Source organism: Rana temporaria, chromosome 4, assembly GCF_905171775.1.
Source record: "Rana temporaria chromosome 4, aRanTem1.1, whole genome shotgun sequence".
In the NCBI taxonomy this organism is placed as follows: domain Eukaryota; kingdom Metazoa; phylum Chordata; class Amphibia; order Anura; family Ranidae; genus Rana; species Rana temporaria.
In genome coordinates this window covers 103,377,786-103,405,693 of record NC_053492.1, presented here as the reverse complement: position 1 = coordinate 103,405,693, position 27,908 = coordinate 103,377,786, and the positions used below count along the sequence as shown (strand labels likewise).

Below are 27,908 nucleotides of genomic sequence, written 5' to 3'. Positions count from 1 at the left end.
GTGTTGCTTTTACATGTCCTCCTGGTAACATATGTTGAATTAAAACTCATATTCTCATATGAACAGTACCAATGTCTTTTTTGTAGACAGCACACATTATATGGCGATTGTAAAATATTTTATAGCAAGGCAAAAAGTGTTTCCTAGTCAATTGGTGCTCATATTGTGAGCATGGGGTACCGCTAGTAAGCAAGCATGAATATATCATTATGCAGTCCTCCAGTAGATCTCTGAGTTTGAAAGTGCCAAGGGGAATAGGAATTTTAAATCACCAGTGTCTCCTTCCAACCAGTAAGTGTTCACACAAGATGCTCGTTTGGAACTATGACCTGGTGTGGAGGCTACCTCTAGTACCATCAGAGAATGCTCAGAGTTAAAGGGGTTTGTTGGGTATCAACTGTCAAACCTAAATCTTTATGTTGCTATGACAATATGAAGATAGTGGGGGAAAAATCATAAAGGTACAACATTTGACTTAAAGTTAGAGAGATGCACATAAAAATACCCATACAAACACAGAAAACTAAACTCTGAATATGCCATAAATGGAGCAATAATGGACAATAATTCTACCATAAAATATAGGTGTTTGTCTTACATATTAAAAAAAAAAAACAGCAAGACAGAAAGTTTGTGTTCAATATAACAACCAATCATATGCATTGTTTGTGTCCTACTTTACTAGAACAGAATGTGATTGATTGACATGATGAGCAAAACCTCCATTTTGCCACTAAACGCAAATTGAGGCCCAACGTGAGTCTCAGTGATCTAGGAAGTCATTTGTTAAGCAAACAGCATGCCCAAGGGGAAGTAAATAATGAAGCTTGCCCTTGCTCGACTCAAACCCGCCAACCACATATAACTAGAGCAATGCGTGCTCCAGTATAACAGACTTAGGTATTTGCAGAATGATTTTGAAGGCTAGGTTACTTTTTCATGCTTAGTGTCCATTTTATGCATTGATATCTAACATATCTGTCATTTAATTCTAACAAATACTCCTATAAGGAGGTTGTATCTTGTTGAATTTCAGTTTAGGGAGGAGTTAATACAGTTGCTTTTTCAGACGAATGCAACTCTTCTTAAGCTTCTTCAGTCTCCTTTGTTTTTTCTTCTGGGTTCTTTGATCCCTATAAGAGTTAAAAGGAAAATACTATTTTAACAAACATCATCAATAGGGCCGCCAGTTGTCTTTATTAAACATAATATAGACATATCTCATTTCTTTAAACTGCATGGCTGGATTAACAATATATTGTGACGTTTGTTCATGGATCCTTTGTATACAGTGCCTTCAAAAAGTATTCATACCCCTTGACATTTTCCACATTTTGTCATGTTACAAACAAAAACATAAATGTATTTTATTGGGATTTTATGTGATCGACCAACACAAATTGGCAAATAATTGTAAAGTGAAAGGAAAATTATAATTTTTTTTTAAATGTTTTATAAATAAATATGTGAAAAATGTGGCGTGCATTTGCATTCAGCCCCCCTGAGTCAAAACTTTAGAGAACCAACTTTCGCTGCAATCACAGCTGCAAGTCTTTTTGGGGATGTGTCTACCAGATTGGCACATTTAGAGAGTGACATTTTTGCCCATTCTTCTCTGCAAAAACAACTCAAGCTCTGTCAGATTTGTGGAGTGCACGACTAATAGTTGTCCTGTGTTCAGATTCTCCCACCTGAGCTGTGGATCTATGCAGCTCCTCCAGAGTTACCATGGGCCTCTTGGCTGCTTCTCTGATTAATGCTCTCCTTGTCCGGCCTGCCAGTTTAGGTGGATGGCCATGTCTTGGTAGGTGTGCAGTTGTGCCATACTATTTCCATTTTTGGATGATGGATTTAACAGTGCTCCATGAGATGTTCAAAGCTTGGGATATGTCTTTATAATAACCCTACTTTAAACTTCTCCACAACTTTATCCCTGACCTGTCTGGTGTGTTCCTTGATGCTGTTTGTTACCTAAGGTTCTCTAACAAACCTCTGAGGGCTTCACAGAACAGCTGTATTTATACTAAGATTAAATTACACACAGGTGGACACTATTTACTAATTAGGTGACTTCTGAAGGCAATTAGTTCCACTAGATTTTAGTTAGGGGCATCAGAGTAAAGGGGTTGAATACAAATGCATGCCACGCTTTTCACATATTTATTTGTAAAAAAAAATGAAAACCATTTATTATTTTCTTTCCACTTCACAATTATGTGCCACTTTGTGTCATTCTATCACATAAAATCCCAATAATATACATTTACAGTTGTAACATGACAAAATGTGGAAAATTTCAAGGGGTATAAATACTTTTTCAAGGCACTGTATTTGCTCTTATTTGGTATGTCTTTTGCTTTTATGTTATATAGGATGTACTTGTGTAAGAATGTTGGTGAACCTAACTAGCTGCAATTTTAGTGCAAAGAATCCAGTACATGAAATCTGTAGTACAAATAAGGAAGTAGCTGATTATTATTTAGCTTTGTTTACATTGCGTGTAGACTTTAATCTTGCTTTGGGTAGTAATTTGATACTGGGGTTGTAACGACAATTCGATTGTTGAAATTATGGTAGTTGAAACTATCAATATTCATTTATACAGCTGTCAAACAATCCCAACAATAGTCTTTTACTGCTTGAAGCTATGGAGCAGAGACAAAGGCACTTAACCTGTATCTATTGATTTTTGTTGTAGAAATTATGTATTGCCATCATCTGTCCTATCCTTTTCTACTTTTGTTTTCATCCGGTGATCCTGCCAGTAGCACACTTTGTTTTGTAGGGTTAACTCTCAAGCCTCGTACACACGACCGAGTTTCTCGGCAAAAAACAGCAAGAAACTTGCTGGGAGATATTTTTTTGCCGAGGAAACCGGTCGTGTGTACATTTTCGTAGAGGAAACTGTCGAGAAACTCGACGAGACAAAAAGAGAGCATGTTCTCTATTTCCTTGATGGGAATGGAGAAAATTGGCTTGTCGAGTTCCTCGACAGCCTAACAAGGAACTCGACGAGGAAAACGATGTGTTTCGCCCGTCGAGTTCCTCGACAGCCTAACGAGGAACTCGACGAGGAAAACGATGTGTTTCGCCCGTCGAGTTCCTCGACAGCCTAACAAGGAACTTGACGAGGAAAACGATGTGTTTCGCCTGTTGAGTTCCTTGGTCGTGTGTACGAGGCTTCATTCACCATTCTATATTATTATTATTATTATTATACAGAATTTATATAGCGCCAACAGTTTACTCAATATAGAAGGGAGACAACACAGTTACAATATATTAAAATACAAAAGGATTAAGAGGGCCCTCCTCAGAAGAGTTTACAATCTAATTCTAGATTTGTGAAGGAGCAGGGTTGTCATCCCAAGACTACAGAAAACCTAACCCTATCCTCTTGCCCACAACATGGGGAGGAAGGGGATGGGGGGGGGGGGGGGTTGGGTAGTTTGCTGAGAAAACTGGTAACTATGCTAATTGATAACATTCAGCATAGGTTAAGAGTAGAGGAAGCTATCACCTTAATGTATTTCTGGCAGGATCTGCAAATATTTTTCTGTAGCTGTCAAACAGATATAATAAACCTCTTCCAATGGTGTGTTTAGCAGATGAAAAAGTAGCAAATAAAGAGAAGCTCATTGTTAGGGCCCTTTCATACAAGCTTTTTGTGTAGGTCCGCCTGACAAGTGGCGGTCTCAGCCTGGACCCCCACCAGGCCACGCATGAGCAAGCTCCAGTGGGCGGAGTGAAACAGATTGGGGGCGTGGCCTGATGGTTTTACATAGACTTTAAAGCTTAGGTTTACCTAAATCAAAAATCAGTACAAGGGACATGACTTACCTTCTGTATGATGTGTCCCTTATGCTGCTGTGTCCTCTTTTCACCCAAATCTTCCTCACTCCCCCCCGGATTAATCATACTGAAACAAAATCTATGAATGGAAGATGGGCAGATAATGGATAGGTATGCTCCCTCTATTCATAGAAGCTGTAGTAATGGCTTCTATGAATGGAGTAAATGGGTAGAGAGGGCAGACATAATCCAGCACTCTAGATGAGTGCCTATAACACAGCCCTTAGTTCTATTAACCTCACCATACTGGAAGATTATGGGGGTGGAGCATCAGAGGAGGAAGATTTTGGAGAACACAGCAGCACATTGAAGGTAAGTGATGTCCCGTGTGACATTTTTTTCTTTTTTTGTTCTAGGTAAATTTAGTCCTCTCAACCAGCTGGAGAAAACTCTCACCTTAGTTATATCCTTTCTATTACAGAGTGCCTAATCAGGCAATGCAACTCTGATTCTCTTCAGCTATCTTTGATTGTAATATGAGCAATAAACCTTATAGCATAAGTCATTTACATTTACAATAAGTGTACAATTTCTCAACTTACAGAGCTTTAATCAGGTTCTGGACCCACTTCTGTCTGGGATCTGCACACACTCTGACTGTAGCGCTAATGCATGGACTGGTACGAACCAAAAAACTGAAAGAGAACATGAACAAACTTGTCATCAAATGCACCTACAAAATTATTGACTTTCATTGTTATTATCAACTGACATGTTTGTCTTTCTTATGGTTGTTTGTACTGTGGCAACCGCTGATAAAGAAACTTTCATGGTTGAGTTGTAAGCTTATCAACTAACAAAGCCAGATTTCAAATATGTACGCCCAGCTGCTTTTTCCGCATCCCCCTTCTCTCCAAATTCAGGGAATATTATGGATTTATAGTTACTACTTACTAAAGAGAAGATAATAATCATTTTAAAAAGTGAATGTTCTCTTAGCTTAGCAAAGAAAGTGAAGTTGTGTGCTCTTTGCCTATTATATCATGTAAGGGAAGTTATGTAAAACAGGATTTTGCTTGGACATGATTGCATGATTGATGTTAACATTTTTTCATGTTATTCACTAAACTAAATGAGCATTAACTTTGCAAACGATTGTTCCTTACTACTACTTTTATCAACCCCATTGAATACGGTAAATCAGGGCATTTTGTACAAATGATGTGCCTAAAGTAAATGAAAAAAGTAGGGTCTAAATCAGTGATATCGAACCTTGGCACCCCAGATGTTTTGGCAACTTTTTTTTCCATGATGCTCATGCAGTGTAGTTGAGCATCACAGGAAATGTAGTTCCAAAACATCTGGGGTGCCAAGGTTTCGCCATCACTGGTCTAAATGCAAGGTTTATTGCCCCGTACCTTGCCAACCATATTCCTGGATTTGAAAAACATCATTGACTTTCTAAACATTCTATAACTTATGTTATAATTGCAAATACAGTCTTAAACTGTTGAAGATGACATCTAAGTGGCAAAGTGTATTTGGAGATTTAAGGACTGTTGGCAGTTAGAGTAGTTGTGTTTGGTACTTACATTGTAGCATCTATATCACAGACTTGTGTGGATTTCTGTTGATAGTAGTCCTCAATCATTTTTAAACTAGGCTTTTTTTTGTTGTATTTTATACAGCAATCATGGCTTCCAAAAGCTGAAAATGACATAACATACATGTATTTTAATATATGTGAGAGAAGTAAGGAAAACAAAGTTTTATAGCTTGGTGTGGACAAGTTAAATTGTCCTGTTAAGAAGTTTATATTCATATATTATAGAAAATTGTTGCTAAATGAGATCTGAATGCAAATATGAGATGTCTTTGTCTTTGTATTTCTTACCTTGTGAAACGTCCAACACCATGACAAGAAAGGCAAATGATAATACATATAGGTTCCTGCTTGTAGCCATTGTTACAGCAAAAATGAATGGCTTTAGCAAAGGTTTCCTCAAATTTATACCAAATTCATGGTCACTCCCACTGTTTCTATGACAGGACGTAATTTCCCTCCTATCTGCAGTGATTTAATATTCCACAATGCACTGGCATTTTCCTTGCCAGATTGCTGAGCTGGGTTTTCCCAGGCTTGTTCAGCAAGGTGTATTAGAATCTATGAAGCAACAATGATCATCTGACCTGGATATTTTGACAGGTATGTGGTGACAGGATTTTTCTAATCTCGAGTGTCAGGCTGCAGTGGAAATTCTAACAAACGAATAAGCTACCTTGTGAAGTTAATATTCAAACCACATAAAGACAATAGATAAGTGCAGTCTGTAAAATATACATTATTATGAAACCAGTTCTTTCTCCCCGCTGTAATAACTCAGTATGTGACAGAGGGTGCCATCCCACTTTTTTAGCATTATGTGAAAAGTATGTGAAAAGGTGTGGTACGCTAAACCATGTTCTTTAGTAAGCACCCCTCTTAACCACTTCCATACAGGGCTTTTATACACACCTCCATACCGGACCTATTCTGGCACTTCTCTCCTACATGTACAAATCATAATTTTTTTGCTAGAAAATTAGGCAGAACCCCCAAACATTATATATGTTTTTTTAGCAGACACCCTAGGGAATAAAACGACGGTCATTGAAACCTTTTATCTTGCACGGTATTTGCGCAATAATTTTTCAAACGCCTTTTTTTGGGGAAAAAATTGTTTCATGAATTAAGAAATAACAAAACAGTAAAGTTAGCCCAATTTTTTTGTAAAATATGAAAGATGATGTTACACCGAGTAAATAGATATCTAACATGTCACGCTTTAAAATTGAACACACTCATGGAATGGCGCCAAACTTCGGTACTTAAAAATCTCCATAGGCAACGCTTTGAATTTTTTTACAGGTTACCAGTTTAGATTTACAGAGGAGATCTAGTGCTAGAATTGTTGCTGGCACTCTAGCGCACGCGGTGATACCTCACATATGTGGTTTAAACGGCGTTTACATATGTCGGCGGGACTTGCGTGTGCGTTCGCTTCTGCGCGCAAGCTACTGGGGACAGGGGCGTTAAAAAAAAAATGTATTTCTTTTTTTTTTTTTACATATTTATTTCTTTTTTTACACTTTTTTTTTATTTATTTTTTTTTATTATCACTTTTATTCCTATTACAAGGAATGTAAACATCCCTTGTAATAGGAATGTGTGTGGCAGGTACTCTTTATGGAGAGATGCGGGGTCAATAAGACCCCACATCTCTCCTCCAGGCCTGAAAGCATGAAATCGGTGAAAAAAAATTCACCGATCTCATGTTTACTGTTGCTTATCAGCCACAATCGCGGCTTTGTTTACTTACGGGGACCCGGGCGTGACGTCATCACATTGCGCCCGGGTCCTCCGATGGTCATAGAGATGACTGGTGACCATCTGGTCACCAGTCATCTCTATGCTTCCTGCGAGCGCTGGACGATTTGTTCTCCGGGCCCCCGATGGCACGGGAGAGCCCGGAGAAGCACCGGATGGCGGCGGGAGGGGGGGGATGTCCCCTCCCGCCGCCTGTAAGAACGATCTAGCGGCGGAACCGCCGCTATGATCGTTCTTACGTTGTGCAGAATCGCCGGCACAAGAGAAGGATATCTGAATGATGCCTCTAGCTGCAGGCATCATTCAGATATCCCCCCCACAAAGCCCAGGACGTCATATGACGTCCACTCTGAACGGCAGAGGTTCTTTGTGGACGCCATTTTACTATGGGCCGGTAGGGAAGTGGTTAATCATGCACAATAATCTCTCCAACATAGCGACACACTTTTGGGGTAACTTACTAAAAAAACTAAGAATCATAACAATAAATTGTAGCTGAGTCAAGTTTGAATATCCATCATGTGTACATGAAATATAGACTCATTTACTTTTCACATGATTAAATAATTGGAGCAAAACAATTTTTCTTTTTTTTGCAAATTAGCCTTGCTTATGCTGTACTTGAGGAAATACTTCCTACCATGAAAGGGCCAGTTGGTTGTGTTTTCCTCCCTGGCCAAATGTTTCTAGTGTTCTTCTGGTACATACAGACCCCATGGTTCTGTACTGGGGCAAGCCAAGCTAAATGTATTGCTAGTAGCAATCAGTCAAATGCCAAAAACACATTTTTGAATGGTGTTTATTTTGCTGCTACATTTCACTATGAACAATAGTCCATGCATAACTTGATACCATAATAAAAAAAAAAAAAAAAAAAAAAAAAAAAAAAATATATATATATATATATATATATAATATATCGCCCTGTTCCCAATGAGTGGGTGCTATATGTTGAAATTATTGTTGCCTGGGCAGTAGTTTGGCCCAGAGAGATTTTGTTCAAATTCATGGCTCTGTTCCAGTTTAGCTGGTTGCATGATTTTCCCTCTGACGGTGGGTGTCGCTGTCGCCGCTGGTCAGAGTTGGAAAGGCAACAGGCTAGATGCATTGGGTAGCTCTTTCCCAGAAGCGGCCCAGAGGGCGTGGTTAACCCACTGTGCATTCTAGGAGAAGGTACTTAATGGGCAGACACCATTTTGTGGGGTTCATCTTTCAATCCCACCCTGAGGGCCCTCCTGGCCTCAGGGATGTGTTGGCAGTTACCGCCTCTGGGCCATGTTGGCCTGAGGCCTTACAACTGAGATATAGGCCCAGGAGCTACTGGGACCTACTGATCCAGGGATGATCCTTTGTCACCTTGCCTGCTGGAAGGGACCGAGCAATTGAGGACTCAATTGGAGGATATGTCCGGATCTCAAAGTTTACCTCACAGTGCTGCCGGAATGGCTGAAAGATCCTGGCACTGAGAGCTGAGTTCTACAATTCACCTAGTCTGTGGCAGAGACTATCGAACAAGTTCTACAATTCACCTAGTCTGTGGCAGAGACTATCCTTTGATCGAGCTTCGCACCGGCTGCTAGACCAGTGAGAGTGGGCCTATCCAGTGGTTGCTGAGTCCAGCGTGGAAACGGCTGTTCCTCTGGACCTAGAAAGATTATCTGTGGTTTGCAAGTCAGAAGCTGTTGTAGCTGCAAAGGGAGTACCAACTCAATATTGATCCCTACGGACTAAGACTCTGATTCCAATTAAGTTCTTGTGCGTGTAAAGACAGGAGTCACAATACTTTTGGCAATATAGTGTGTGTGTGTGTATATATATATATATAAAAACATTGGCATACATTAACCACTTAAGCCCCGGACCATTTGTCTGTGTAAAGACCGGGCCACTTTTTGCGATTCGGCACTGCATCGCTTTAACTGAAAATTGCGCGGTCATGCGACGTGGCTCCCAAACAAAATTAATGTCCTTTTTTCTACCACAAATAGAGCTTTCTTTTGGTGGTATTTGATCACCTCTGCGGTTTTTATTTTTTTCGCTATAAACAAAAATAGAGCGACAATTTTTAAAAAACATGCAATATTTTTTACTTTTTGCTATAATAAATATTGCCAAAATATATATATATATAAAAAAAATTTCCCTCAGTTTAGGCCGATACGTATTCTTCTACATATTTTTGGTAAAAAAATTGCTGTCTCTCTAAGAATAGAATGAAGTCATGCAAATTCCTTTTTCTGATTTAATTGGTCAATGATTACCTAATTGGTTCCTGATGTGTGAAACGTGATACAAAAGAGATATGAAACTATTTGTCATTATAATTTCGTTCCAACCTGAAGAAGGGCGCAAGCTTTACAGCCCGAAACTGTTGAACTGGAACTGTTACATGATGCAATTTAATTGTATGTGATTATTTTTGAAAAAAATAATTTTTAAGTGCAGCAATCCTTTGACTGGTTTCTATATATGGTCGAGTAGGAAGGCCTGATTGCAAGCACTAGAAGATTGTTGTGTTACTGTTTAATCTACCTTTGAAGCCTTATATATATATATATATATATATATATATATATATATATATATATATATATATATATATATATATATATATATATATATATATTATACTTTCCCTATCATGTTTCTCTTCACTAACTTTAGAGCTTCAACTTGACCTTACTTGTGTTTGGGTATTCATGTCAGGAATCCATCTTATGTGCATCTGTGCATGGTAGCCAGTCGGCTTCTAACTACAGCTTGTTCAATTAATTCAGCTCTTAACTGAAAGGTCAGGAGGACCCTGCTTATAGCCAATCTTGCCACCAAGTGATACAGAATGTGCTTTTTAGGAGGAAAAAAAGATCATAACTATATAACATAACAAGTCCTGCAGGCTTAAAGCGGAGCTCCACCCAAAAGGGGAAGTTCCACTTCTCCCCCGCTCATCTTTGTGAAATTGAGCTTTTGGAGAGGAGCAATGGGGCAGGTACCCAATTTTGACAGGTACCCGCTCCCCCTTTCGCTCCAATCCCCTGCAGGGGTAAGCAACCTCGGCCCTCCAGCTGTGGTGAATCTACAAGTTCCATGAGACATTGCAAGACCCTGACAATCACAGGCATGACCATCTAGAGGCACAGGCATGATGGGATTTGTAGTTTCACCACAGCTGGAGTGCCGAGGTTGCCTACCCCTGCCCTAGATGATCAGAAGCAGAAGTTCTGCTGGTTCTGATCACCGCTGCAAGCTGTCACAGCCGGTTGTCCATAGTAAAGATGTTGGCGACGGGAGAGAGACACACTGGATGTAAACGGCTGGTGAGTGGCTGTTTCTTACAAGTCAGCAGCTACAGTTTTTGTAGCTGCTGACTTTTAATTTTTTACTCTTTAAATAAAAATAAAAATAAAAATTATGAAATAAGTTCACCACATTAGTATGCCCATTAGGTCATCTACAAAATCACTGAGGAAATGTCATCATTTGAATAATGACACTTTCTAAGCAGTAATGATTATTTCACTTACTGCATTTGGCTTGTGGCAGATGAATCACCAACTAATTTAACTGGCAGGCGTAGCATAAAACCACACAATCACTGTAAATGAGGAAGACTTAATCCTGTAAGGCACAATGCAACAAATGTCACAGACCATATTTGTTTTATCTGTGTATACAATTGCATGGATCACAAGAAGGGCCCTCCTTGTGCCTATCTTCCTGTAGATAAGTAAACATTATTTAAGATTTAAGTTTTCACCACTGAATGATTGATATCACCCCTATGTTGATGATCATTACAGGCATTCCAATTTTTAAACATTTGTATAATATTGGTAAAGGGCATAATGCAAATCAATATAAACATTTGTCATTAATGGGGGGCGGGGGCATGTGCCCTTGTACCTGACGTCCCTTCGGCCTCCCTGTCACACCTTGAGAGGCGAGGGGGCGTTTTTTACTAGAGCTGATCGCCTATATTTTTCTCTTGCAGCCACTGAAAGCCAGCTTCTCCTCCTCTCCCTTGCCAGATTCAGCAGCTGCAGGAGGAAAATACAGCCAATAGTTCTAGTAAATGCTGCCCACACTGCCCCTACTCCCCTCTTTTTCTGCTGCCCCTAGTCTCCCTCATGTCTCCCCTCTCCATCCTTGCAGCACTGCAGGCTTCCCTCCTCTCCCGCTGGCTGATGATAACTGAAGCATAATAAACTGTCTTTACTATTGTTCAGTTTGTGAATGAACATGAAGCCACTCAGTACTTTCCATTCATTCACTGTCCAGTGCAGCTGAGACTGCAGAGAAAGGGACTGAGGAATCTCTGTCCTTACTCCCTTTCTCTGTCTCAAAAGTGAGAAATCAGTGGTCTGTTTAGACCCTTGACATATTACCCCACACCCCAAAGGGGGCTCCTAAAAATGTTTTAAAAAAATATTTGAAAAATACATATACTAATCTACTGACACCGTCCTCTGCCTTACTGACACTGCCCTATTGACACCATCAACTGCTCTATTAACTGACACGTCCACTGCTCTACTGACATCATCCATTGCCCTACTGAATGTCCACTTACTGTATAAAGTAGGTTAAGTTTATATTTTTACACGTATATTTGTTATATTATATTTTTCAAAATTTTCCTTTCTATTTAGTTAGGCCTTGCTAGTTCTTTTCCTAAAATAAAAAAGGGGGCGCCAAATCCTTTTTGTTCAGGTAGATTTCTACCTCTCAGAGGTTGCCTACCTCTGGATTATGGGATGCCCAACTTGACTTGAAGAGCAACAGATGTAGACAGGCTTCCTTCTGTATGTACACAAAAAAATTTGACCCTGGACTGTACTTCCTCTGGAATTGTCACAGTCTCTGTGGTTCAGTGACAAAGTTCTTCATGTACCAGGAGCTCTCAGTCACCTTTAGTGAAATAGCACAACGTTCCAAACTGTATGCTGGAGTATCGTGTCTCCTCAGTAGAACCTCATACAGTTCTGATGCTTGAAGATACTACCAGCCCAACTGGCTGCTTCATACCTCCCAACTTTTTAAGATGGGAACGAGGGACACCTATTAACAAAGGTATCTAGGCATAGGACACAGCCCTGCCATGCCCCCTTAAAGAAGGGATATAAAAAAAGATTAGTTAAACCCATAAGTGCATTTTTTACCACTACTATTCTTTTATACTGGCGTTTGATATTTACAAATGCAGCAATTTAGAAATTGGATGAAAGGTTTAGCACTGGGAAACTTTTTGAAAGCTAAATAGTCTATATATATATATATATATATATCAGACCAAAATGAGGGACAAATGAGGAGGAAAGAGGGACTTTGTTCCAAATCAGGGACAGTCCCTTGAAATCAGGGATAGTTGGGTGCTATGCTGCTTTGACTACCAGCTCCGGAGAGTGCCCCAGGCCAAGTGATTGGGATTTAGCTCAACTTTGTCCCTGGAAAGTATGCTATGTCTGTCAGTCTTTGCCCTTGTATACCCCTGTGTGTGCTAAGGTACTCACACTGTCACTTGCTTCCTGCTGCACTGGGCAAGACTTCTATTCAGGCCTCCTACTTTCCAGATTCTCCTATGCCAGCCAGGATGTTTCTGCACAAGACCCAAAGGTAATGGAGATTCCTCTCTTAGGCTTCCTCTCCTTCCTTTCCTCAGCTCCAACCTTGAGGCAGAGCCCCCCAGTCCCAGGGTCCAATCCCAGACCTCACAACAGCATCCCCAGCACTTCATCTTCCACCCAAATCTCCTTGCTGGCCAGGCTCCAATATTTAACCCAGCCACCTTGCCAGGGCCTTCTGCCTGGGGATTAGCCAGATTACCTCAAGTATGCAGATCAGGGCCTAATGGCCTCCGTCCATCTGCTTCTAGAAGCTTCTCCGAGCTTCTAGAACCGGGGGGGGGGGGGGGGGTACCAGAGACTTGCCCTGTAGAGCTCCCCAGCCTGACCTAGAGTAACCTCACCCATATACAGACCCACACAACTACCATGAGTCACAAACAAATGTATCTACACTAGCCTAGCACTAGAGGGTGCTACATATATTATCTCCCTTATGAGCAAAATCAGAATATGTTTAGTGATCAATTACCCAGAAAGTATTAAAGCCATAGACAGCTACCATTTTTAGAGTGAGTGAGTGAGTGAAAAACTTGTAAAGCGCAACACATGCGAACTGAATCGCCTCTGGGTGCTGTTTCCATTCCATGGGTAAGGAAAACCCCTTGACCTCAGAAGAGATGGGTTTTAATCTTTCTCCTGAAGGCCAAGTGGTCTGACTCTAATCGGAAGGTAGTTGGTAGCGCATTCCACAGCCGAGGTCCCTGGACTGCAAATCTTCGATCTCCTTTGGACTTGTATTTGGCTTTGGGTATTTGGAGTAGGTTTTGATTTGTGGATCGCAGAATGCGATTTGGGTTATGGGCTTTTATTTTTTCGCATAGATATTGGGGGGCATTTCCGTGAATACACTTATGCGTTAGGTAGAGCCCCTTGAAAGCGATTCTGTCTTTTACTGGCAACCAATGAAGGGCTCTCAGCGAAGGTGAGATTGATTCCCATGTTTTTTTGCCAGTCACTAATCGAGCGGCCGTATTTTGAACGACTTGCAAACGAGTGATTTGGTATTTAGGGAGTCCTAGATAGAGGGCATTTGCGTAGTCCAGTCTGGAATTGATGATTGTTCCCCCTACGACTGCAATGTCCTCTTTCAGGATAAAAGGGGCGAGTCGGTCGTAGTAGGCACAGCAGATGATGGGATCCGCTGACTACAGACCCTATTTGTGCATCCATTGTCATGTAGGAGTCAAAAATGACGCAGAGACTTTTGACTTTGGTGCTAGGGGTGATATTTTTACCCAGAATGGGCGGGGGGTCCAGGTTGACGCGGGGTGATTTTTCCAGTTTGCGTGAAACAGGAGAAGTTCTGTTTTTGAACCATTGAGCTTAAGATAACTGGATGTCATCCAGCCATCTATTAGAGCGAGGGATTTCTCTAGTCCAAGAGAATGATTCTTTTTGTTGCAGATGCGGAAATACAGTTGAGTGTCGTCTACATAGGAGTGATAAAGAAGCTTCTGGTTCCTGATGAAGGAGGTTCTTCTCTTAGCACAGGTTTGCTTCTGCTTGCAGCAGACTCCATTCTCCCAGTGATGATGCCTAGACACAGCCAGTCAAGAACTGCCTCCAAGGCAATTCTTGACTGACTGTGCCTAGGCATCATCACTGGATTAGAGTTCACATTTAACTATTTAATAACAAATCATATCGATCTCTTGTTTTTTATAAACAATATACCTCCTCTAAAGGGCTCGATCCAGGAAATTGCTGAAGTGGGTAATGCCAAGCCAGCATGCCATGTCCCTGTCTATTGCACTGCATATTTTCCCCCAATGGTGTGGGGGGGGCTGACAAGGATGACCTACTTCCTTGGTTGCTATGGTGCCTGCTGCTGGTCTGCCTGTATCATAGAAATTGATCCAGGGCAGGTATTTAGAGGGGGGTGGAAGTCCTGCTTCAGTCCAGACCTGCTCCACATCCCCCCTCTGCCATAATGCTGCAGCCATAGTGAAGGTGTGAAGGGGGCTCTGGAGAGTCTGTTGTAAAGGGGGTCTCTACTGTGATGGGGGCTGACTGTAATGGTAAGATGGACTCTAATGTGAAGGGGAGAATCTGATGTAATAGAGGGATTCTGATGTAAAGGGGGGTCTCATGTACTGTAATGGAAGAACACTGATGTGAAGGGGTACTCTAATGTAAGGGGACACTCATGTGATGCATGGACTCTAATGTGAAGGGGTACTTTGATGTAATGGAGGACTCTGCTGTGATGGAGGATGGGAATCTATTGTGAAGAGGAGGCCGTAAGGTGGTGGCACTCTAATGTGAATGGAAGCTCTGGTGTGACAGAGATTTGTTTGATTGGCTGTGGCCAGCAAAACTCTAAACTGAATTGACAAAATCCTCACCTCGTATGGCTTCTTTTGTGACAGATGAAAGGGAGGAATGGATGTTCTTTCCAGTGGCGTCACTAGGGTTGGTGTCACCTGGTGCGGTAAAATATGGTGTCACCCCCCCCCCCCCCAATAACATTTTTCAAATATTTTTTACCCTACTGTTTGCTCTCTGTTCTCCTTTCTTCCCCTTTTCTCTCTCTCCCTATCCATCTTTCTTGTTCGTTCTATCCCTTCTTCTTTCTCTCCATTTTTCTTTGTCCCCTCCCCCCACCTCTCTTTCTCCAGAACCGGAATTCACATCTCAGGAGCCTATAGGCCAGGGGCGTACCTAGAGCATTTGGCACCCGGGGCGGATCCAATATCTGGCACCCCCCACGTTAAAATGTAAAAGCACCCCACTGTGCCCCCTGCATACCTCTGCATCCTTCAATATCTTTGAATTGAATTGTCAGCTAAAATCGGGATGGTGTCACCCCTCTAGCGGGTGTCACCCGGGGTGGACCGCACCCCCGCACCCCCCTAGCAACGCCTCTGGTTCCTTCATCTCCTCTGTGCGCGGCTGACCTGACTGCTTACATCGGTCCCAGGCTCCCCAGTGGAAAAGGGAGAGTCTGGGAATGGCAGCATACGGCAGCATGAGGGGAATCCATTCCAAGCACTGTAAAGGTGATCTGGCGTGTTGTATAGTTGCTCGGATCACTTTTGCTAGAAAGCTGGTTGGCGCCTGTAAAAAATGATACCAAGGTCAAGCCATAACTACTTTCATCCATGGCATTATATATACAGCCTCTGGGCTGGAAGTGGTTCATTTGTAAATTTACTGATAGGTCCTCTTTAGAAAAATAAGAGAAATGTGAATATGAATAAAATAGTAAATACAAAGTATACAACTTGGTTTCCTATATGTTTAGCCTTTATTATTACATTTGCAGAATTTGGCAAATAAACATTGTGTTTTTTTTTTTTTTTTTTTTATAAAATAATCTAATAAAGTGAATAAAGTGAAGCTAAGCAAAACAAAAAAAAACAAACAAACAGGTATAAAACATAAATGCTCTTACAAACAATGATACAATTTAGGCGCAAAACAAAGAAAAAGTAGCATTCTGTAGCTTATTGTAGAAAAAAAAGGTTTACATTTATTAAACATTGTTGGAAAAAACATTACTGTTGTTTTTTGGTGGCTGCTTGTGTTATTGCCTTCTTCCGCCTACAACAAAAAAAATATATATCATTAGTTCAACAGCCAGACATATAGGAAACGTGTTCTATTTAGTTTACTAAATACAGACAGTTTATTAAATAAAATGCAAAAGAACATCAACACTAATGTATAATACTAGACCTCAAAAACTGTAAAAGGTAATTGGCTGAACTGGAAAAGAAGAACAATTTCCACAAAGGTGTGTTTCATCATATTAGTAAAAAATGTAAATGATATTGGATTTAAAAAACTGCTGATCTACCGGGTTTTTTACACACAACCATCTCCACGGTGTATAGAGAATGGTCCGAAAAAGAGAAAATATCCAGTGAGTGGTAGTTGTGTGGATGAAAATGCCTGGTTGATGTCAGAGGTCCCAGGAGAATAGGCAGACTGGTTTGAGATGATAGGCAAGAGTAACTCAAATAACCACTCTCTGAATGCACAACACAAAGAACCTTGAATTAGATGGGCTACAGCAGCAGAACACCACACCGGGTGCCAGGAAACTGAGGCTACTATTCGCACAGGCTCATCAAAATTGGACAGTAGAAGATTGGAAAAAGGTTGGCTGGGCTGATGAGCCCTGTTTTTAGCTGTGTACCCATCTTCTTCTGATGGCTCCTTCCAGCAGGATAATGCACCATATCACAAATCATCATTAGGATACAGGTATATATATATATATATATATATATATATATATATATATATATATATATATATATATATATAGATATATTAGGATACAGGTATATATATATATATATATAGATATATTAGGATACAGGTATATATATATATATAGATAGATATATTAGGATACAGGTATACAGGCATACCCCGCTTTAAGTACACTCACTTTACATACACTCGCGAGTAAGGACATACCTGCGAGTGTATGTAAAGTGCCTTACAGGTACTGTACAGACATTTTGCAGCCGCAGTAGAAGGAGCTGAAGCTCTGAGAGCATAGCCCGTCCTGTTCCAGTGTGCCCCTGACACCTCCACTACAGCCCCTGAGACCTCAACTACAGCTTCTGACACCCCTACTACAGTCCCTGACCCCCACTACACCCTAGAAGTGAAAAAAGGTATTGTTTCACTTTAAGAACATTTTCGTTTTACATACATGCTCTGGTCCCACTGTGTACTTAAAAGTGGGGTATGCCTGTATATATATATATATATATATATACAGTATGGAGATAGAGAGTGAGCAAGACGTGTTTCTTTGCTCTGCACAGAATATGATGTGAGCACACAACTGTAACATAATGCCACGTACACACGGTCAGAAATTCCGACGACAAATGTTCGATGTGAGCTTGTTGTCGGGAAAATCCGACCGTGTGTACGCTCCATCAGACATTTGCTGTCGGAATTTCCGACAACAAATGTTTAAGCTGGTTCTCAATTTTTCCGACAACAAAAGTTCTTGTCGGAAATTTCCAATCGTCTGTAGCCAATCTCGACGCTCAAAAATCCTACGCATGCTCGGAATCAATTTGACGCATGGAATCATTGAACTTAATTTTTCTCGTCTCGTCGTAGTGTTGTACATGACCGCGTTCTTGACGTTCGGAATTTCCGACAACATTTGTGTGACCGTGTGTATGCAACACAAGTTTGAGCGAACAATCCGTCGGAAAAAAATTCCACGGTTTTGATGTCAGAATGTCGGATCCTGTGTACGTGGCATTAAAGGAGTGTATTTCTTGCTGTGTCCCTGACCTTCTGACCTCATGCCACCCAAGACCCCTTTCACACTGGGGCATTTTTCAGGCGTTAAAAAAAGCGCCTGAAAGAAGCCTCGTCTGCAATCCCAATGTGAAAGCCTGAGTGCTTTCAGGGCCCTTTCACACTGCCAGCGCCCAAAAAACACTGGTAAAGTGCTGCTAAGACCCCTTTCACACTGAGGCCTTTTTCAGGCACTAAAAAGGTGTTAAAAAAAGAGCCTCAATGGGAAGGGGGCTTTAGGAGCGGTGTATTCAATGCTCCTAAAGTGCTGCAAAGAAGCTGCTTGCAGGACTTTTTTTGATGCTCTGCCAGCGCAACGCCTCAGTGTGAAAGCACTCAGGCTTTCACATTGGGATTGCAGATGATGCTAAAGCGCCTGAAAAATGCTCCAGTGTGAAAGGGGTCTAATTGCGCTGGAGAAGGGCAACCCCTTTTAACTATTTCCTGTCTTCTAGTGGCCCAATTGTTTCAGCCAGTACTGTATGTTAATCTCTTTCAGAAATGTTATGTTTTCTTTTGAGCTGCCACTTTAATACACGTCAACTCAAAGGGTCGGTTCACACCAGGCTCGCAAATGGAACCTGCAGGTTGAAACCCTGTGTGATTCCTGCGTGTTTCAGTTTGGTGCTTTTTGACACCCTGTTCATTTGAATGGGCTGAAAAATGCATCGGACCATGGGAAAAGTCAGTTCTGCACTACTTTAAAAAAAACACTGCACCAAACCACATAGTGCTCTGGTAGAGTGCGATTTGCTACCGGAAACCCGACTATGTTTGAGATTTGTGTTTGGGGTGCTATTCCACATGCAGATCACAAGGTAAGCGCGTTCACCTGCAGTGTGGAAAACACACCTGGAACGTGCCTATGCCGAACCGCAGAGAGTAGAAAATGTCCTTGCATCCAGTGGGAGTAAACAATGGCCCATGTTTGGTGTCAGTGTGAGATTTCCTGTGAAGTTTGGAGAAGAATTCAGGGAAAACTGGTTCTTATAATACAAGCGAGTTTGACCTACTTCTTTTAATATAAGAAATCTTATTACACCAGTTAGTGAGAGCTTTGAGGGGAGAGGAGGAGCACATTTACAAGTCTAGATAATGTTAATGTGATCACGAGAAGTGAAGATGCATTCAAATGTGGATGTTGTGGACACTTGGTTGAGCACTCTATTAATGATTACAGAAGGTACAATTTAACAGTGGACATTTATTTTTGCACATGCATTGTTTACACATGCATTTGTAGTATAGCACTTTATATGTCACAGTGGAACCTTGGATTAAGAGCATGATCCATTCCAGGAGAATGCTTGTTAATCAAAGCACTCGCATATCAAAGCGAGTTTCCCCATAGAAGTCAAAGGAAATTAAGATAATTCGTTCCGCATTGACGTCTATCGCATTCAATATTGCATTTGGCCAGAGGTAGGGGCCGTCGGAGAGATTCAGAAATAGTTGGAGACAACTTGGCTGAAATCGGAAACACTCGTGAACTGAGTACCGTATTTATCGGCGTATACCGCGCACTCTTTTCCCCTTAAAATCAGGGGGAAATCGTGGGTGCGCGATATACGCCGATACTGTTGCAGCTGTGTTTGTTTTTTTGAATTAGGCGCCAAGCGCCGCAGCCTAGAGCCGAGCCCGAGTGTACTGCACACTCGGCTACGCTCGGCTACGCCCGCAGCCACCCGAGAGAAGCCGAGAGGAGCCGAACAAACAGGAAATCCGGCTTCTCTCTGCGCCTAATTCAAAAACGAACACCGCCGCAACCCCGGGCAACGTGCGGATGGAGGACTGGACGGACCCCGCAGACGGACACCTGGACGAACGCCGCGAGGAAGGCTGGACAAACCCCGCGCACGGCCGCAAACGGACGCCGGACCGAACAAGGCCGCCGATGGACGCCGGGCAAAACACAAAAACTGTAAGTAATTCATTTTTTTTTTTAGGAATTTCCCTTCTAGATTAGGGGTGCGCGCTACACGCCGGTGCACGCTATAGGCAGATAAATACAGTATTTCTGAGTGATTCCGAACCATTCTGAGTTTTACTGGCGCCCCTGCACCTCTGGCCAAATGCGGTACTGCACACCTCAGAGGCTTGAATCCTGCTAGTTTTGCGAGACAACAAACCGAGTCAGGATTTTTTTTAAAAGTTGCTCGTCTTTCTAAACGCTCATTAATCGCGTTACTCCAAAACCAAGGCTCCATTGTATTTATATTTTTTGAGCACTTTAAAATCATGTTTGCACAAAAGCTGTTTTGAATATGCACGTGACACATTAAAAGATCTTTAAGAGGTTTGATATTTGTCACAGTATTTAATTTCTCGAGCGCTGTTCATATCTTTTAGAATAATTGTATTTGAAGGTGGCCTAATGTCCAATTGTCGTCTATGGCGCTGGCCTGTCAATGGGAACCTTGCTGTGCTTAATGAATAGTTTAATTAATATATGGTTGCTCAGAAATATTTTTTATAACATTTACTTACTTAAGTGCTGCCACAAGTCTGTTGACCCATGGTTCTCTAGGATTTGCACACACTCTGAATCTCATTGTGATTAATCTGCAAAAAAATAAAATAAAGATATATACTGTATGTTAATTTAATGTCTAAAATTAACAGAAGACCTCATTAACCACTTATCCACCGCCCGCCGTAAAATGACGGCAGGAGGCAGACCCTATTGTTCTGGGTGGATGTCATATGACGTTGCGCCCTTTTAAAGCCACTAGGGGGCGCGCACGACCGCCGCGTCACTGGGGACACGATGCGCGTGCCCGGTGCCCGCGATGGCCGCCGGGCACTCGCGATTGCCCAGTAACTGAGCAGGACTGTGGATCTGTGTGTATAAACACACAGATCCACCTCCTGTCAGGGAGAGGGGACCGATGGTGTGTTGCTTGTACATAGGGACAACCATCGGTCGCCTCCCCCAGTCACTCTCCTCCCCCCACAGTAAGAATCACTCCTTAGGGAATACATTAACCCCTTGATCAAATGTGTCCGATGTGTCCACTGCAATATAGCAGTCACAATAAAAATCGCTGATCGTCGCCATTACTAGTAAAAAAATAAAATACAAAAAATGCTATAAATCTATCCACTATTTTGTAGACCCTATAACTTTTGCGCAAACCAATCAATATACGCTTATTGCGTTTTTTTTTTACCAAAAATATGTAGAAGAATACCTATCGGCCTAAACTGAGAAAAAATGAATAATAAAAAAAAAAAGATATTTATTATAGCAAAAAGTTAAAAATATTGTGTTTTTTTTTCAAACTTGTCTCTCTTCTTTTGTTTATAGCGCAATAAATAAAAACCGCAGAGGTGATCAAATACCACCAAAAGAAAACTCTATTTGTGGGAAAATAATTATAAAAATTTCATTTGGGTACAGCATTGCAATTGTCATTCAAAGTGTGACAGCGCTGAAAGCTGAAAAATGGCTTGGGCAGGAAGGGGGTGAAAGTGCCCAGTAGGCAAGTGGTTAAACTATGCTTCAGTTAACCTAGAATGACCTTATAACAAGAGCCCATTTTGGGAAACCAGCAACCCATTTAATGACAAACCTTGCTTTTTACATTGTCTGAGAACCGCTAAATGACTCCACACGTTGTAGTCTGGAAGTCAGCTTTATAAAGCTTTGTTAAAAAAAAAAAAACCTTTACTCTGCTTATGTGCTGTACTTTTTTAAACCTGCACTTTGGCTGTTCTAAGGCCATACTGTTGTTTTTATTGTTATAGTGGACTTCCGCTATGAATTAGGTTTGCGAGGCACATCTGTCAGTTAAATTTTATGTAATTGATTCATTACTAGTGAATATTTGGTGAAATTCACATTCACTACTTTATAAAAATGCCCCAAGGCCTCTATATAAAAAGCAAAACATTAGCGGTTTCCTTTCTAAATGTCTTATTCAAACCCTATATCATTTTATGCAGAACAGGGAGGTAGGCTTTTCTGAACATAGCAAAGCTTGGGGTAATATAATCCAAAAAAATATGTCAGCATTCATGGGGCTTAAAAGGTGGACACTCAGTAATAGGGTTAAATGTTATGTTTCATATTTCAGCAAAGCACAGGTCCTGAGGAAGACGAGCTTGTGCCTCATTGAAATAAACCTTATTGCTGAGTAGTCACATTCCAAGCCCCATGAGTGCTGCCTTATCTTTTGAATTATATATACACTATATTGCCAAAAGTATTGGGACACCTGCCTTTACACGCACATGAACTTTAATGGCATCTCAGTCTTAGTCTGTAGGGTTCAATATTGAGTTGGACCACCCTTTGCAGCTATAGCAGCTTTAACTCTTCAGGGAAGGCTGTCCACTAGGTTTAGGAGTGTGTCTATGGGAATGTTTGACCATTCTTCCAGAAGTGCATTTGTAAGGTCAGGCACTGATGTGAATGAGAAGGCCTGGCTCACAGTCTCCACTCGAATTCATCCCAAAGGTGTTCTATCTGGTTGAGGTTAGGACTCTGTGTAGGCCAGTCAAGTTCCTCCACCCCAAACTTGCTCATCCTTGTCTTTATGGACCTTGCTTTGTGCACTGGTGCGCAATCATGTTGGAACAGGAAGGGGTCATCCCCAAACTGTTCCCACAAAGTTGGGAGCATGAAATTGTCCAAAGTGTCTTGGTATGCTGACGCCTTAAGAGTTCCCTTCACTGGAACCAAGGGGCCAAGCCCAACCCCTGAAAAACAACCCCGAATCATAATCCCCCCTCCACCAAATGATTTGAACCAGTGCACAAAGCAAAGTTCATAAAGACATAGATAAGCAAGTTTGGGGTGAAGGAACTTGACTGTCCTTCACAGAGTCCTGACCTCAACCCGATAGAACACCTTTGGGATCAATTAGAGCAGAAACTGCGAGTCAGTGCCTGACTTCACAAAGGCTCTTCTGGAAGAATGGTCAAACATTCCCTTAGACACACTCCTAAACCTTGTGGACAGCCTTCCCAGAGGAGTTGAGGCTATTATAGCTACAAAGGGTGGGCCAACTCAATATTGAACCCTACGGACTAAAACTGGTATGCCATTAAAGTTCGATACCTGGAACCGGAAGTCGGCGGATGGAGAGAGCAGAGCGGAGATCGGTCTGACAGTAGTGGATTACGGGGGTAAGCTGGCCAAGTCAGGGGTGCAGGGCATATAATAAAAATACTGAAATCCAAACTTGGATGATATAACATAATATCCGAATGACTAAATTCGTCTATTAGGGGTGCAGGGCGCCACTGCATATTCCTTCCAAAACGGTGACCGGATTCCGGAGCCATCACATTCGGTGTAGGAAGTAACGTTCCGTGTCTCCGTCGGAGGGTAAACATCACGACGGCCATCTTGGTACACCCTGCACTCGGCTGCAGTAAGCCAGCAGCGGACATCTTGTTACACCTAGCCCATATAGTTCAGACTGCTGCTGGCTTACTGCAGCCAAGTGCAAGGTGTACCAATATGGGCGTTGCAGCATACTTACTAGAAGTTAAATGACATGAAAGATGAGAGAAAAGGAAGGATATGCCATATAGCATGGCAAAATCCTTCCTCCCCTCTCATCATTCATATAATTTATTATGCAATTGCCAATCAGTGCCGCATTTCAGTGCCCATCAGTGCCTGCCCATAAGTGCCCATAAGTGACATCAGTTCCATCTATCAGTGCCACCTTTCAGTGCCCATAAGTGACGCCTTTCAGTGCCATTTATCAGTGCCCATAAGTGCCATCCATCTGTCAGTGACAATCAGTGCCCCCTATCAGTGCCCATTAGTCAAATTGTCACATGACATTAAAAAAATGTATCGGTAATCGGTATCGGCGAGTACTTGAAAAAAAGTATTGGTACTTGTCTTAAAAAGTGGTATCGGGACAACCCTAATATATATATATATATATATATATATATATATATATATATATATATATATATATATATATATATATATATATATATATATATATATCTACATTATATTGCAGAAAATAACAAATGAAGAGTTTATATAATAAATAAACAAAAGCACTTACATGACAGCATCAATGTCACACACCTCATGTGAGTTCTGGATCATGTATCCTTTAACAACTTTCCGTGACAATGGCTTCTTGGTGTAGGCATAGCAGCAGTCAACCACTAGAGATAAGAGAAAGGTAGATAGGAACCCATGATTTATGTTTCTGATTGTTACGTACTAGTACTTAGAAGTTTTCAAACTTTATGTTGGGAAAATCCTGAAACCAAATCAAAATCCTAAAAACCCAAACACAGCTGTGTTAACTAAAATCAGATCAGTTCTATTATAATTTGAAAATTAACAGGTAAATATTTTACTTGTCAAATTTTATTAATTGGAGTGTTACACATGATGCGTTCCACTTTAACTTTATAATGCATCCATCCTAAATTTTAGATTTGTTTTATCTTCCTTAAAGTGGACTGATACACCCAGATAAACTCTTCTTAAATGTAATCATCCCTGTTATTGATTGTGAGAAAATCAACAGACTGATGTAGAAATTATGCCCTTGTCCTTTGTTAAAGCGGTAGTTCACCCTCAGTGTCAACATTGTACCATAAAATCAGGCATTGTAGCGCGAGCTACAGTATGCCTGTCTCGAATTTTTTATCCCCGTACTCACAGTGTACTGGTACATTATAGATTCCGACTCCCGCAGGGAATGGGCGTGCCTATGGAGAGGGAGGATGATTGACGGCCGGCTCTGGCACGTCACGCTCCCCGAAGACAGCCGGAGTAGGTCTCGGCTCTTCACGGCGCCTGCGCACAGGCTATGCGCAGGCGCCGTGAAGAGCCAAGCCTATTTCGGCTATTTCCGGAGAAGCGTGACGCGCCAGAGCCGGCCGTCAATCACCTTCCGTCTGGATTGGAACGCCCATTCCCCGTGGGCAGTCGGAATCGTCTATGTACGATTACACAGTGAGTACGGGGATAAAAAATTCGAGACAGGCATACTGTAGCTCGCGCTACAATGCCTGATTTTATGCTAGAAGAAAAAAAAATGTTTTTTTCTTGTTTATAGGGTGAACCCCCGCTTTAAGGCTTAGACCCATCTGTGCCAGTAATGTAAAAAGTATTTTGGAAACAGCCAAAAGGAGTTGATTTACAAATAGATTGTTTTTATATATTTTTTATTTTAGTTTTTCTTTCACAAAGATATTAATACACCATTCATAAAATAAATCTGAACAACAGTTCTGTTATTTTGAGCATAACATCTTATTTTCCTTAACATTAGTTACTCTTTCACCAACAATAACAGTTTTTCAGTTCTACTTCAACTATCTCATCATTTAAATCACACTTTTATATAGGTCTACTATAGTTAGGGTTGCCAACTCATCCCTTTAAAACAGAACACATATTAATTACACAGGTTCTGTGGCTGATTAAGGAGGTAATTAAACTCACTTGGTGCCTTATTTGCATTAAATTAGCCTCAGAACCTGTGTAATTCATATGTGTTCTGTTTTAAAGGGATGAGTTGGCAACCCTAACTATAGTCCCATATCTTTGTTCTATTTTCATTACCCTGTTCCCCACCCTGGTTATACAAAAAGAAAAAGTATCATAGAAATTAAAACGTAGAACATAAATATAGAAAGATAAGAAGAAAAAGAAAGAGAGAAAAAAAAACCTCCACATCTCCCCTCCCTCCCTAAGCTCCTTCCCCTCGCGTCAACTGTTCCCTATATATAATATAGGGAGTCCAGATTTTGCGATAGTTGTCCTCCTGCTCCCTTAGGCCCCATACTCACGACCAAACATGTCTGCTGAAACTGGTCCGCGGGCCAGTTTCAGCAGACATGTTCGGTCGTGTGTGGGCGCGAGCGGGCCGAATTCCAGCAAACATTTGCCCGCCGGGCCTTTTCCCAGCAGACAAATATTCCTGGACTTGTTTTAAAACAGTCCGCTGGAATTCTGCCCGCTCGGACATGTACGGTCGTCAGTACAGACCTACCGTACATGTCCAGGCGCCCGCCGTCCCTCGCATGCGTCGAATGACTTTGACGCATGCGTGGAAGCATTTTAAAGGCGGGCCGCCCACGTCGCTGCGTCATTGTCGCGGCGACACCGCGTCATCGACGCGGCGACACCGCGGACACGCCCCGCGTATTGTTTACGCGCGGACTTCTGTACGATGGTGTGTACAACCATCGTACAGAAGCCCTCTGGCAGACATGTATGGTGAAAACGGTCCGACGGACCGCTTTCACCATACATGTTTGGTCGTGAGTACCCGGCCTTAGCGTCATTGTGAGATTTTCCATTTGTTGAATTTCTGTTATTTTAGCAAACCATTGTGGTCTAGTAGGAGAGACAGTACTTTTCCATAGAGCTGGAATACATGCTTTAGCTATCGTAAGTAGATGTCTCAGTAAAGATTTTTTACATTTTTCGGATGATAAAAGGGATATCAAACAGCAAAAAGGCAGCAGGATTCTCTCCAAGAGACACATATGTAATTTCTTTAATTGTTTCAGATACCATTTTCCAAAAATCTTTTATACCCGGGCATTCCCAAAAGATGTGTACCAGAGTGCCCACCGATCCTTAACATCGCCAACAAAGATTTGACACCTGTGGGAATATCCGATTCAATACTGCCGGGGTTCTATACCATCTACCATCTACCCCCCTTCTTGATATCTAGTTGCCAATTACGCCTTATGTGTGAAGAAGGTAAGACCAATTGACCGGCGCACATGGCGTTGCGCCGTCGTAAGCCCTTTCAGAATCTGGGCCATTGACTTTAGTAAACCAACCCCATGGTTTTTGCTGACAGGGCTTGGGTGAATAATTCTGATATTTTTGGCTAATACCAGCTGACTAACCCCTTGGCACTAGCACCAGAATGGTTCATAGTTGCAAATGCTACCAAGACCAATATTTGTTTTATGTCTGTTACCTATCTTACTAAGATTAATTATTGCAGTAAAGAAAATTTCTTGGTCAACTGCTCTAAATTTGATCCTGTTTACAGACCAGTCATTTATTCAGTCTAACAATGTAACAAAACATGTTTAAGTGCATTCTGTAAATAAAATCTCACCTGCAGCGTGGGTCAGGGACTGGAGTCCTAGCAACACGATACACAAAACACACAAAAAAGAGCTGGCACGAGACATAATGCAGACAAATTTCCTCTTTGGTTTCTGTAAACAGTTATTGGTAGTTATATACTTAGATTGTACAAAGACTCCTCCCATCCTTCAGCATAGACTTCCTCCATTGCTTTCCACATTGTGGCCACAGCCACAGCAAATAGAAAATAGATTAATAGCATTTCGTGAACAATAGCTTGGAAAGTAGTAAGTACTACTTTTCAAGCATCCAGTTCTGTGGTCTAATGTTGGAGAAAAACAAATTAATGCCGTGTATTGCCTTTAGTGACATGATGGAAAGAGTAACAGGTGTGTGTTAGCTTTTCAAACCTTAGTCTTGTTCTAATAATAACATGAAATACCTTGATTGGTGCAGGTAATACTAAAACCTGCTGCATCTTTACAAAAAATACTAAAAGCTCTTTAAATTAAGACTTATTAAACCCAAAACTTACATTTTATTAGATGGTAGATGCTAGAGCATTAAATAAATAGGAAACCTTTTCAAGTAATAAACTCGAGTAGTGAGGCTTTTGGCACTACCAATATCACCTGCCTACAAATCTGCATCGTTGGAGTACTCTGCATCCAGAAATGGCACAGGTGATAGACACAAATGGCATGTGTAGCACTCCCTTTGGGGGAAAGGCTGTGAGTTAAATTTAGTTTGGCTCCACTGTAATCAGTGGAGCAGGGGTTGATTAGTTAGGGCTGCT

General features: G+C 41.4%; 2 protein-coding genes across 3 annotated transcripts; both read right to left on the bottom strand.

Moving 5' to 3' along the window:
* On the bottom strand, positions 1-5,965 carry LOC120936401 (C-C motif chemokine 20-like). The gene is made up of 4 exons (XM_040348691.1): positions 5,687-5,965; positions 5,385-5,499; positions 4,395-4,487; positions 1-1,133 (listed from the first exon to the last, which is right to left on the bottom strand). The coding sequence occupies exons 1-4, from the start codon at positions 5,754-5,756 to the stop codon at positions 1,049-1,051; spliced, it is 363 nt and encodes a 120-aa protein (XP_040204625.1). The 5' UTR covers positions 5,757-5,965; the 3' UTR covers positions 1-1,048.
* Positions 5,966-16,029: 10,064 nt separating this feature from the next.
* LOC120935308 (C-C motif chemokine 20-like) lies at positions 16,030-27,312 on the bottom strand. 2 transcript variants are annotated; one of them, XM_040347441.1, is made up of 4 exons: positions 27,141-27,312; positions 24,099-24,204; positions 20,548-20,622; positions 16,063-16,326 (listed from the first exon to the last, which is right to left on the bottom strand). In XM_040347441.1, the coding sequence occupies exons 1-4, from the start codon at positions 27,295-27,297 to the stop codon at positions 16,281-16,283; spliced, it is 384 nt and encodes a 127-aa protein (XP_040203375.1). In that variant the 5' UTR covers positions 27,298-27,312; the 3' UTR covers positions 16,063-16,280. The 2 variants fall into 2 exon arrangements, with proteins under 2 accessions (XP_040203376.1, XP_040203375.1); XM_040347442.1 differs by lacking the exon at positions 20,548-20,622 and having other exon boundaries at positions 16,030-16,326.
* Between the last annotated feature and the right edge of the window lie 596 nt (positions 27,313-27,908).

Excerpts from the sequence above, each read along its gene's own strand:
- LOC120935308 (XM_040347441.1), bottom strand. The coding sequence starts at position 27,297 with ATGGGAGGAGTCTTTGTACAATCTAAGTATATAACTACCAATAACTGT. Across the intron at positions 20,623-24,098 it reads TGTGACATTGATGCTGTCAT|ATTAATCACAATGAGATTCA; the intron begins GTAAGTGCTTTT and ends ATTTTTTTGCAG. Across the intron at positions 16,327-20,547 it reads AGACTTGTGGCAGCACTTAA|GCGGAAGAAGGCAATAACAC; the intron begins GTAAGTAAATGT and ends TTTTTGTTGTAG.
- LOC120936401 (XM_040348691.1), bottom strand. The coding sequence starts at position 5,756 with ATGGCTACAAGCAGGAACCTATATGTATTATCATTTGCCTTTCTTGTC. Across the intron at positions 5,500-5,686 it reads GGTGTTGGACGTTTCACAAG|CTTTTGGAAGCCATGATTGC; the intron begins GTAAGAAATACA and ends TGTCATTTTCAG. Across the intron at positions 1,134-4,394 it reads CAGAACCTGATTAAAGCTCT|GGATCAAAGAACCCAGAAGA; the intron begins GTAAGTTGAGAA and ends TAACTCTTATAG.